Here is a 13,502-nt window from a genome sequence, read left to right on the forward strand (position 1 = left end):
AAATTACATCAAAAATTGAGCCGAAAGTCATCTGAACCTCAAAAATTCTAGTTTAATGACATAAAAGCATCGAAATTCTAGTATGAAGTTGTCTGAACATCAAAAATCGTGTGTAAATTGACCAAAATTCCTTAGGTAAGGGCCTAAAAAATCTAGATTGAGGGCACTTTAGTCTCTGAATTCAGTGGGATCATTTAGTTATTCTGCAACGTTCTTGGAAGGATTGGGAGCTTGATTTTATTAGAGAGGCTTCGCTAAGGAAAATGGATGGTCTTGGGAAATATAAAAGTCGATTTTTGTGTTACTTGATAAGTGAAAACCAAAGATCTACTGAAAATGCACCAGAATTTTCAAAAATTCTGGTTTAAACTCACTTAAATCTCCAAAAACAATTCAAACGACAAAAAGACCATCAAAAGTTCCATTTCTAACCAAAAAAAGATCATCAAGAAACCTCTCAAACACATTCCCACAGCTAACAGCAAACAACATAAAATAAAAATAAATCAAATTAATTTCCACCTATCATTTTCATTTGTCTATCTCACAAAAACACAATGCAACCGCTTCAATCTCATCTCAATCAATCTTCATTCAGATATTTGGTTCATTTTTATTATTATTATGATGATCTTTATTTCTGTTGTTTATTTCATATATATATATACATTGACATTGAAAATTAAAATAGCACCAAAAGAGAGGGTAGGTCAAGTATGCTGATGATGATGATGAGTTTGAGTGTGAGAAAAAAAGCGAAGCAATGAAAAAAATAAAATAAAACATTACACACTCATTTGCTTAATTAATTAAAGGGTAAATATAGTTTTAATTACTCAATATCTCTATCTCACTCTCTCAACTTTGTTGTCTCATTAAGCACTTCTCTCATGCTCAATTTATTGATGTTCATGAAATGATTATCGAAGGTCTGAGACTTTTTAACAAAAATCTGAAAATAAAATCAATGAATTTTCAAGTTCAAATTGCTTGTCGCAAACTTGCATACAATTGCTTCCCAAAAAAGAGCAGCAGTTGATATATCGCATTGCGTAGGTTACTTCTGTGAATGAATCAACTTCCGCTGTTGAAAAAAATCCAAAAATAAATCTTAATTAACATTTTATAATGTTTAGTATTAATTCAGTAATTCTACGGGATTATGAAGAAATAACAAAATTCATTCCGCCTACAAAATAAAAACATTTCAAACGAAAATGAGAGCTTACATTATTCATTTTGTGTCATTTGGAGATGACGGCAACTTGTGTGACATTTTGTGTCATTTGGAGATGAGATGGATATTGAGAAAATTTGTTGAATGTTTTGTATTTATCTTTAGGTCTAGAATATTCACTTGTTTTGCTGGTTGTAAAGTTCAGAGCTCAAGGAGGACTCATATTTTGTATGAAATCAAGTAAACTCGAGTCGACTTTTCCGTACAAAATTCTAGTCGACTCTGTTAGCTCTGCTACAGATCAGATGTGATATATTGCTTCCCTTTGATTGCCCGAAGCCAAAGTTAAGACAATTTGTGTCTGAGAATTGTTTGATATTAGCTCTATCGGGCTCTATCATATGTCAACTATAGAATACTCAGAATTATACTAAAACAGTCATTCAGCGAATTCATTTTAGGGGACTCAAGACCCAATGCCTCCGGAAGTAATAAATCGGAGGTAATAAATTTTCCCCGGTTTTTAATTCTGACATCAGTAAATTCTTCCAAACTGACCTCAAATTACAACCCGAAAGACACAAATGAAGAAGGCTCCACCACAAAATATCTTTAGCGGAGCCTTTAAAGCACCTTGTTAGAGCCTTCTTCATTTGTGTCGCTCAGAATAATCAGCCCATCAGCAACCTCTACTAGACAGTTCCCAATCCAATTACAATACAAACTCTCCAGACTATCTTCACACAAGTCTCAGCATGGCGACATTCCTAATAAGTTGCACTTGAAAAAAAAATCTTTTTTCATTTAAATTGAGTTAAAGCTTTGTTTTCACAAACATCATCAGTTTTCACAAACACAGTTCATTCATTAAGTGTGTTGTGCAACTCACAATAGTATTTAATTATTAAGAGCAATTGACGTTCAAGTTAGAAATAGTATGGGGTTGTTTGTTGTTGTAGTGGTGCATTTAGAAGCTTTTAAGTTGAAACCAGAACTTGATTTGATTCGGATTTTGTATGGAGTCGACTTTGCCATATAAAATCCGACTCCATGCAAAATCCGAGTCGACTTCGAGCTCTGGTAGAATCACAAGACAGACAGTTCAACCAACAAAGACCCCCAATTCTCAAATTACCATCCACAAAACCACAAATTTTCCCAAATAAACAATAAAAAAATTCCAAACCAACAAATGTCAGTTAAAGGAAGTAAATCAGCCGGTATAATTACCAACTTGACAATAACCTCGTAAGAACGGTGGCGTCAAAGATCTCCGATTACACTTGTGAATTCCAAAACAAGTTATCATAACTTTTTTTTGTATTCTCGCAAATATTTCTCAAACAAATCATCTCGCTGGGTGGTATATACACAAAAAAAAAAAAAAAAAAATATTGGACAATAAAAACACGAAATTCTAGACAATTTATATTGAAGATTCAATCAATTCATGAATTGTATTTGTCTCCTATTTTAACGCTCCTTAATGCTGAACGAGGAAAATAGTCAAATAGGTGGGGTTGGAGGTGGTTAGAGCGCATTTTTCGTTCAATTTTGAAAGGATTCAAATTGCTTCAAACTTCATTTATTGCAGTCATTCAGAGTAGGTCAGGCTATTTGGTGTATTTTAGCCAGGACGGTGTTATACTTAGTTCCCTTGCTGTTGTATCCTTACAAAAACTCATTTTGAGTTTGTCGGAAGCTGGATCTGTCGTTAGATAACTTCTGACAGTTTCTAATTCCCAGCACTTCTGCATCGGTGCACTCACAGGTGTCCCATGAGCTATTTGGTCTACCTCGAAGTCTCTTTCCATCCAGGAAGCCACCAGTTGTCAATTTAAATATTGAGCCATCATCTGGTCTTCTGTTGACATGACCAGTCCTGACAAATATTTCAAAAGAGCCCCAAAAGTGCTAAACTTAGTATTTTCCGGATTTTTTTCCAAAAGTGTCTCGATAATTTGCGATAATCCTTTACTTACTTCTTAATACCTTGACTGAGGTGCACGAGAGCTCATTGCCGCGTTTAGAGAACGGCTGTAGACAGCTCTATCTGTCAATAACTTATGGCAGTTCGGGATTCCGAGTATTCTAGCGTCTTTATCAACACATCCAATCCAGGAACTTTTTGGTTTTCCTCTGGAGCTTCTGCCGTCCAAAGGGGAGGAAATTATCAATCTATTGAAATCTGATGATTCCGAAAAATCAGCAAAGCTTAGCTACTTGAAATAAATCTTCATCTTCATCTGCCATACCCATAGTCCACCAGACATCACCTTCAAATATAAAACAATAACACTAAATTCTAAAAATTAAGCTAAAAAATATTTCTTTAAAAAAAGACATTTTAATACGGCAATATAATATTAAATGATGGCGCCAACATATTTTTACGGATTTTCTACATATTAAGAAATAAATAGACACCATTTGAACCCCAACTTATTATCGTCATTTATCATATTTTTAGCGGCTTTTCTTTTATTATTATTATTATTCCTTATTTAGGATTTTTTAAGCTCTTTAGAATTTATCAATAAATCTATTTATTTCTTTCATTTTTTTAGATTCGTTTAACCGACTCCAGCCTAATGTTCCAGTTACACCTATTCAAGGACCAATATTTCTACAAAACAACTCAGTTCCTGTTCTACCACTTTATGCATATTCTAAAGTAAACAATGGAACATTAATGCAAATTCCTGTAAGTTGATACACTTTGTTTTATGATTAGTTGATTTTAAGGAGGTTGTGAGGAATTTTGGGGTCATTTTCAGGGCTAGATATGTTAATTTTAAGTAGAATCTAGGCCTGACTAGTCTGATGTCAAGCCGGCACGGAGCTTAATATCAAATGAACACAAATCAGTGTCCATTCTCCATAATAGCACAAAAATCCGATTTAGGTCGACGTGACTCTGATTTAGTGCCGAATTCGGGTTAAATTTGCCATTATTTCAGAGTCAGGCCGGCTTATTGCCGGATTTGGGATTATTTAATCAATTTGTGGCATTTAAGTCTTTATGGTATTAATTTATCATTCAGGATACCCTAAATTAAACCTCAACCTAATATCCTTCAGCATGACCAGCCAATTCGACCCCTTGCCTCTTACATCAACCTCAAACATACCTTCATTTCCGCTTACTACATCTCCATCTCCATCCTCTTAAATTTATTCCTAATTACCTTCATTATTTAAATAAAAACTTCACTTCTGCAACGCCTCAATAGTAATTGACACTTAGTTACGTATATGATGAAGAAAAAAAAAGAGCTAATACGGCATTAAAAAAGATCTAATGACGTATTTATTGAGTTTATTGATGCAAAGCTTTGCAAAGTTGAGTTCATTTATTTTATATTTTAGCGGAGTATTTGTGAGGATAGTTTTGAGTATGTGATGATGGGGGTCAGATTGTCTGGATTTGTAGTAGGATGGGGGTCTGTTCAAGGAGGTGGGACAGACGCATGTTGGGTTTAAAAGCAGGAAATTGCAATTTTTAGCCAAAATCCCTCAAAAATAACTCTCAACCCTTTCTTAGAACTGAATATTATGTCCCTGGACTGACTATAGCTTCCGTATTCTCGGTGTCGACAAATTCTGGGGACTAGAATCGAAATCGAGACCAAGATTACCTAGGAAGTCTTAATTTTGGTCTCGGCATCGACTGAACTCTTAACTATAGCTCCATACAATAGTATTTGACATGAATGAGACATTGAGGATACAGTCTAGATTGATTCTATCGCCACATTAGACTAACTCATTCGTAAAGCCATAAAAAGCGCTTCTAATCCAACGAAAATCCACATTACCTCCAAAAACTCCAAATACCCATCGAATGAAATCATGACAGGAATTAGACTATAGGGAAACACTTTACAATCGACATAAAAAAAATGCTTTTATATTCCACTTTATTTTGATGTATTTTTTTCATCATCATCATCATCGTCATGAATGAATGGTGTGAAGTGAATGGCAGTTTTGACAGAAAATTTTGCTTTCAATACACTAAACATCACTAACTGAATGAATTTTTTTAAGATTTACTTCATTCGGCAGCATTTCAATGACTTCATCGATCCGGTATTAATGACTTCATACACATGTCTTCAATAGATTGCGATGTTTCGTTGAACTATTGAAAGAAAAAAATTGTTTCGGAGCTCTTTTGTGAATTTTTAAAAATTAATTTGACATGTCTTGTTTATGATGAAATAGTTGGGTTATGTTAGTGCTTTTGTTTGATCTTTGGTGCATGATTTTTCAAGTATGAATGAGTAATATAATGTACGAGTTGATCATAAATAGCTTAGTTTAGTCCGTGATGATCTAATTATGCTCGGCTCAAAGGAATTACGTAATTTAGCTCGACCCGAGATCAACAACCCGTGAATCTAATGAACCTAAACAGAGAAGAACTAATTCATTCCCATTATGATATAATTCAATCTAACCGCGAAATTCTGAGATGACCAAATTCAGTTCGATCCAAAAGATTTCAACTCAACTTGACCCAAGATGATCAAATAAAGCTTCATATGAGAAGATCCAATTCAATTCAACCGGACAGGATATAATTCAACTCAACCCAAGAGGATCAAATTCAGCTCGACTCGAAATGACCTAATTAAGCTCGAACCGAAGTGTTATAATTCAGCTCGACCTGAGATTATATAATTAAATTCAAACTGGATAATCCAGTTAGGCTAGCCAGATCAAACTTGATTCCCGATTTGATCCAAACCCGATCCCAATTTGATACAAACTAAGCTCGATCCGTAAATATCTAATTCAGCTCGACACGAGGGGACCAAATTTAGCTTAACCCGAGATGAACTAATCCTCCTCAGGTCAACCATGAAAACCTAGTTTAATTCGAAACAAGAGAATCCAATTCAGCTCGACCTGAAAAGACCAAATTCAGCTCGACCCGAAAAGACCAAATTCAGCTCTACCCAAGATGACCTAATTTGATCCAACCTAGAGAATCTAGTTCAGTTCAAACCAAACGGATCTAATTAAGCTCAAACCAAGATGACCAAATTCAGTTCAACCTAAAAAGATCAAATTCATTTCCATCTTAGATGACATAATTCCCCTCAAAAACCATCAAAACATACAAATTTGCATCAAACAAACTTCATCCACATTCCACAACCACATCCAATTTCCATTCACTTGTTACAATCTCCACCTTAAAAATAAAAAATCTTCAATGTCACTCTCGTTTTCGGTTACATAAAAAAATACATTCCGAAATCTATCAAATATTCCGCTGACTCATGGTTCACTAAAGTAGATCAATTCACATTTCATTTTTGTGTTTTTCTTTCATCGAACGAACCTTGAACTTCGTGCGGCTTCCGAGAAGCTAAATTGAATTGAAACCATTTAAAATATCAGCCTTGATTTTAGGTTTAATTAAAACTCTCATTTTTCGATTGATTTTACACATATACAGAAATTGTGTGGATTGTAATTAAAATCAAGTTAATTAAATTGATTCCTTTTTTGTGTGGCTTCAGCACTATAAATTGTAACTAATTAGTTTTTACTATAATTTTGACAGTAAACATTTTTGCTAAATAATATTCTAATTAGTGGGGAAATTAGCTTCATTAAAATGCAGATTGCAATCAATTTAATGATTATTGAGCAGATGGTAATGTCCTGTGGATGAGGTTTTTTGTGAATCTGATGGTGAAGTAGAGGCTAACGGCTTAATAGTCGCTTTATGGTTAAGCAATTTGAATAGAAGGTTGTCAAATTTCAAGTAGGATTCAGACAACAAAATCATTAATTCAGTAGGATTCAAAATGCAGACCTGTGCATCTAAAACGCTGGAATTACAAGCCTGAGTATCTAAAATGTAGGAAATACCGGCCTGAGATTCTTGGCAAAACCCTAATTTCAAGTGAATTTGGTGGAGAAGGAATTCTACAATTATGAGTCGAAACCTTTGAAAGTCTGCGAATCTGTTGAAAACTTGTCACTTTCCTGCATTTGGACTGTGCTTATGCAGTGATTTCTAGATTAGCATACTTACTAACTTTGCTGTACAGCTCAATTATGATCCATGATCTCCATCAGATGGCGCCTAAAGATGGCTCTATCGCTGGCTACCGTCTGCCAATTAATTTGATTAGAATAAATCAATCAATCGAAATCTGTCCATGATCGGTGTAACTCTGACTTGATGACAGATTCGGTTCAAATCCGACACCATGTCAAAGTCACCCTGACCTTGTGCATAGTTTGTGGACAACAGTTGTTTTCGAAAAACAGTCTGTTTTCTGTTAGCAGATTTCCCAAACCTGATCCTGAATTTTAAATCAACCATCTGATTTGTGCTATTCGGGCTCAATTCAAATTAGATTTATCCTGATTATAGCCATAACAGATAGTAACACTAATTTCCACTTTATCGATTATTCATGACAAAATCATGCAAATTTACATATTTTTAAAAGTTCATCGATGATTATGCTTTCAAATAAAATGAAGTCCATAATTATCAAGCTCATAATATTGCACACAAATTTTTTGGAAACAATCCAAAATTAAAGTTTGATAGGTCAATAGAATGTTTGCAGTAAATTACAGTAATTTCACCCCATATGGCACCCTTATTATGTTCAAATATTTGTTAAAAAGTTGTGAAAATAGTTAATTTAATGATAAGAATCACATTTTACATTTTGGGGCAAAGCATTGATTAATCTTGCCTAGTTTCTAAGTTGCACAAGCTTAAAAAAGCTGATGATCGAGATTAGAGATCTGATACAGACATCCTGAATTGCAAAAGTTGGTTAAACGGTCCAAATTGTGAAACTAAGTCAGAGTCATCCGATTGTTTTAATCAGGTTGCATTCAAATTAGATTGCTCGATCAAAGTAAGGAAGTAAGTAAGTAAGAGTCACCCCGAACAGACAAGAAGCATGTAACAGGCAAATGAATCGCTTTTAGGTACCGTAGTGGGCTTTCTGTGATTTGAAAGCATACTCATGGTCTGTTAGTGGCTTTGAATGAGCTATTAATGGAGAAAACTATTGAGGACGCTCATTTAGATAAGTTTCCTAATTGTATGTTAGGATACACTAGTCTGGGATCAGATTAAGGGTCGATTAACCAATTTGTAGTATCCAGCCTTATCAAATGACCTAGAATTTTATTTACGTCCAAACCATACGAATCTATCCAGAAACAACTCCAATAAACGCGATAAAAATTCCAAAAAGACGTCAAGTAGAAAAAAAAAAGTTTATTTATATCAACACAAAACATTCTATTTATACATTTCGATGGCATTTCAACTAAGAAATAAGCGGATCTTCTCTGTTTTGGAATGTATGATTTTTTTTTGGTGTCTATAATCTCTCAATCTCATAACAAATCTTAGCACCGACACTATATTTTCAACATTTACATTTATCTTGTGGTGGTCGGATGTCATCAAAGAGTTCGTGAGAGAGACTCCAAAAAAAGGGCAAATACGCACTGTGAACAGACATGTGCGGTATTTTTTTGCGAAAAAATTCCAAATAAATGAATTTTTTTTTGTCGCTGTTTTTTTGTTTGATTCTGTGTGTGGCAAGGTCTCTGAAACGGTTTTGAGGATGATAAAACAAGTTAGGAATTTTTTTGCGGCGTGGTTTGTAGTGCTTTTGTGTTTTTGAAAGGAGATGAGTTTGAGGTTTATTTGTAGAAATGGAAGGTGTACGTCATTTTAAATGTAGCATGAGAATGCCTTTCTAATTATAGACGAATTAAGTCATCTGGGGCAATTTATCAGCTGTACTCTATACTAAAGAGATAGTGATGCAGTGGTTTATATATGGCAGTGTTGGGCAATCTGTTTGTCGCGGTTCACTAGTATGCAGCCAATTTTTTTTGGAAATGACATGAACCGAACACTATTTTTAGATTCAATTTAGGCTTTCTATCAATGTTTACCGTAAAACCCAAAAAGTTCCGGTATATAGCTGAGTTGGCAGGACTTTGAAATTCAGGATTCTAAAAGTCCAGCAGAGGCGTCTTCACATTTGAGTCCAGTCTGCTTTAGAATATAATATAACGTAAAACTAAATAGCGGAGATCGGTAAATCGATACAAATTCTGACTCCAGAGTGGCGTGATTCTGGCAAGGAGGTGGATTTAAATCATATCGGTTGTTATTTTCGAGAAAAAAGCTACCGCAAGCAGTCCATAAAAATGTGATTTTCCAAAACACCAATTTTTGTCGATATTTTGAACATTTCCACGACCATCAAGAATGTCTGTCATGTTTACGTCAGTTTTAGCTAGTTTACTGTTTCAGAAAATGAATATTAATTCTTACTGATCCACTGTGAATAGTAGGATGCTAATAAAGTGTTTGAGCAGATTTCTGTTCCTGTCTAAAATGGCTCTTCATGCTGGTTTCTTGTGTTGTTGCACTGCCTCCTTCTCTACCTGGTTGTAGACCAAAAGATAGACATAATATTCCCTAAATGGTCAATATCGTTAGCCAATATCCTTAAACAGACCCACTAAAATCAAGACAATCTGCCTCAAATCATCCGAATTCTCCTTATATCCTCCATAAAAATCCTGCTAAAATTTATGATAAGATTTATAAATTTTTAAATCATCTTAAAATAATTTTCACCATCAATAACATTAACGACAATAAACGACGTCGGTCTTAAGACAAACACGAGATGAGTTAGACAGATGCTGTATTATTTTTTGTTTTTGGATTGTCATACTTAAGCCGATGACTTGCCGCTTAAATAAAGTTTTGAATAAGTAGGCAAAAAAAAAATAGTCTTTATGTATTGTCTCTATTGATGCAGAAAACTCATCATTGTCGGTATTAAGAAGAAGAACTTCTTTTTTTGGTCACTTAAAATTTGAGAGAGGAATTGAACAAAAAATTTTGAAAAAATGTCGAAATAGTCGTCAGTTTACATTCGAATGGAGATGTTGTGTCTGCAAGGAATAAACTGAACAAAAAGAACTTAATAAAATAGAAAATTCCTTGTGTGTTTCACATTTCTCGAGAATTTTCAAGCATCTCCAAGTATATGTATATAGTTTCGGTGTAGTTTTTTTGTTGTTGTTTATTTCGAGAGTGAATCTGGTTTTTCTGGTGTGGTGAAATATAAGAAACTAAATAAATATTGATGTCTTTGTGGGGAATTTTGTCAGATTTTACGTTGTTTACTGGTCGGATAAATCAATTGTGATCCATGACCTTCCTCAGATGGCACCTAAAATTGGCTTTATCTTTGGCTTCCGTTTGCCAATTACAATACTGTCTGTATAAGCAGCCTATAAGCTTTTACAAGAGGTGCATAAAAGCGTAACATTGACAAATAGACCATGCTCCGACTTGGATCCTAGGGTGCTACAAAATGCTTTCCATCTGACTCTATTACTGGACGAAACACAGCTTGTACAAATTCTCAGTTTTATCATTTGACTGGGATTCCTTCATTAACTTCCTAATCCACGCCTCTCATTGTGCACTGGGATACCTTTTCCCTAGTGCAGATTTTAAACAAGCGCAGTATATCAAGCTTGTGTCTCTACACCAGCTAAAACACTAATTTCTAATTTCGCATTCTGATTTGACTTCCCGATTACCACAGATCACTTAACTTATCGAAAAGCACTGGGCAAATGTGACACTATCTCAGAGCTCGCAGTCGAATTTGATTTTGTATGTAAAAATCGTGTTTAGTCAACTCAATTCTATATGAAATTCGAGTCGACATCGTGCTCTGTTCTGTACTCTTGCCAACATGGGGCCACCAGGTCACACTGACCAAAGCATGGGTTTCTGATAGATTAATCAAGATGTGCTATTTATGCTTGGTTTATTTATGAGTGGACAAAAATACGTTTTAACTGGACATAGAGTTATCATTGACTAGTTCTAACATATTTTTGTCTACTAGAATTAAAGTCAAAAATTCCCTTCAAAACTCCAAATACAAATCTGACAAAACTTCCCACAAGGACGATAAAAAATAGTCAATAAATATCAATAATTATCAGAAAAGAGCAAATGATTCACCGGCGAAAACGTCGACGAAGAAGAAGAAAAAACCACTTTTAGGTTTTTCACCGATAAGCTACCAAACCAAATAGCTGATCCGCGTCAATGTGTCTATATCAAGGATTTAAAATGTGCTGCGTTAATGTCGCTGTAAATATTTATTTTCTTATTATTCGCATTTTATGTTAATTTATGCTCAAAATTCTCATTTTTTTTTTTCGTTTGTCCAAAAATTAATTCAGTGAAATTTATTTTACTTCTGAATTGGCACACACAAAATAACACATGGAAAACAAGTTTGAATCAACACGTGGATTGGTTTTGAGAAAAGAATTTTTAATGTTCTTATGAATGATGTGTAGAATCAATAACAGCAACAACAATAACATGAAAATTAATTCTTTAATCTTCTCATTTTATATCTTTTTAAATGTGTTTTCGATGAGGCTCTTTTGAATTGCTGAATGGCATGGAATTTAGCTTCTTATTTTTGTGATTATGGACAAATTATTGACTGTGATGTGCAGTTGGTTATGGAGTTGGAGATGATTTTATTGAATTATTCTTGAAATATTTTAGGGGGGTCATGTGCTTGTTATGTCCAGAGTTGCAAAACAGGCACCTGTGACAGGCAAAAACCGTACAAATTTTTTATAATTTGGATGGTTTTTATTACAAATCCATATAAATTATCTAGAAATTGTACGGTTTTTGCCTGTCACAGGTGCCTGTTTTGCAACTCTTTATACGTCCAGATCTAGTTCAAACTGATAATTTTATGCAGAACTCGAAGTCGACTTGGATGTAATATGAAGTCAAGTCGACTTAAGTCAATTTTTCCATACAAAATCCAAATCAACTTCCAGCTCTGATTTTATATGATTCTCATCTTCAGTCTCAAATCTCAATTTCATTCTAATAGTCCAGAAACAGCCGCAATCTCTAAATTCACAACCAACTGACCAACATATTGTCCCTCCTCAAATCCTAGACGTCATAACTAAATATTTTCATAAATTCTTCAAATTCTTTACTAAATATTATTTTGATAAGGATTCTTTAGAATTATTTAAGTCGGTTTTTTTATGACAAACTTCTAAAGTCCCGAAAATATTTTTTAAGCTTCTTTAAATCTTTTATAAGAAATGTGTTTATATTATTTAAGGTTGATAAGCTTTTGCATTCACTTTTTTGGAATTTTTATTGATGAGTCTATAAGAAAGGTTAGGAATCAGGTCCTGAATTGAAGTTTTTGGACATTTTTGAAGTTTGATAATCTTAACTGAACTTGATCTGAACAAAAAGGGTTCATTAAGATATTATGGAACGCTTAGAGGGAGGTGAGGTCTAAAATTTTGTTACGGATGACAAATTTTGGTTCATGATTTTGATGTAAAGCATTGTGATGCAAGGAGGGGGTTCAAAAAAGCTTTTTTTAGAATTTCTGAGAAAAGATGCAGTAATTGAAAGCATCTTACCTGATCTCGAAGTCTACTTGGAGACCTTTGTGGAAGAATGAGAAATTTTGTTGTTTTCTCAAAAAATCCATGCAATTTAGGTGATTTGATCACCAAACTTCAAGCACCCCCTAAATAATCTTCTAGACTCGACTCCATACGAAATCCGAATCGACTTCAAGCTCTAATCAATTCTTTTTAAATAATACATTTAAATATAACTTCACATCCAGCTCATACTCAATATACAACCATCAATAAGTTAAAAAATACTCATACGACAATTTACCACATCTTCTTCACAAATAGTGACTTCACTTTCACTTCTAAGTGCTTTTGTGATTTCACGACTGAGTAGTTTCTTCGGAAGTAAATAATGATCAATTTTTTTCAAAGACGTGTGATTGTTCAAATATTTTCAAGATTAGAATGTTATTTTAGTTAAAGTATTGAATATCGTCAATGAGTAGAATGACTCTTAATATGGTAATAATTTAAATGGAGATCTTTGGAAGGAATGTTGACGTACAATCAATATTTAGGGATTGAGTTCTAATTGATATTTGTAAGATAGGAGATGTATGAGGTTTGAGTTAAGGGGGTGTATGAGGAAGGATAGAGCAATTGTGTTGAATCTTGTGTATGAAGATAGTGTCATCCGAATGATAATGGAAGTAATAGTGACAATGTACTTAGATGAATTGTATTGATATTGCAACTATAATTGTTATGTCCAAAATTAATAAAAAGAATGGTTTTAGGCAGCGCAGTAACCAAGAGGAAGGTTTTTGAGTGTCAAATCTACCCCGTTCCCTCT

General features: G+C 34.0%; 1 protein-coding gene across 2 annotated transcripts in view; it reads left to right on the top strand.

Annotated features, from left to right (window-relative positions):
- spz3 (Spaetzle domain-containing protein 3) overlaps nt 1–13,502 on the top strand; it is a 45,628-nt gene that overhangs the window by 14,571 nt on the left and 17,555 nt on the right. For both annotated transcript variants that reach the window (XM_070640884.1, XM_070640885.1), the window contains exon 4: nt 3,745–3,881. In XM_070640884.1, coding sequence (XP_070496985.1) covers nt 3,745–3,881 — 137 coding nt within the window. The remainder of the gene's footprint in view (nt 1–3,744; nt 3,882–13,502) is intronic.

Source organism: Chironomus tepperi, unplaced genomic scaffold, assembly GCF_022539635.2.
Source record: "Chironomus tepperi strain 1889 unplaced genomic scaffold, CSIRO-AGI_Ctep_v1 contig_223, whole genome shotgun sequence".
Classification (NCBI taxonomy): Eukaryota; Metazoa; Arthropoda; class Insecta; order Diptera; family Chironomidae; genus Chironomus; species Chironomus tepperi.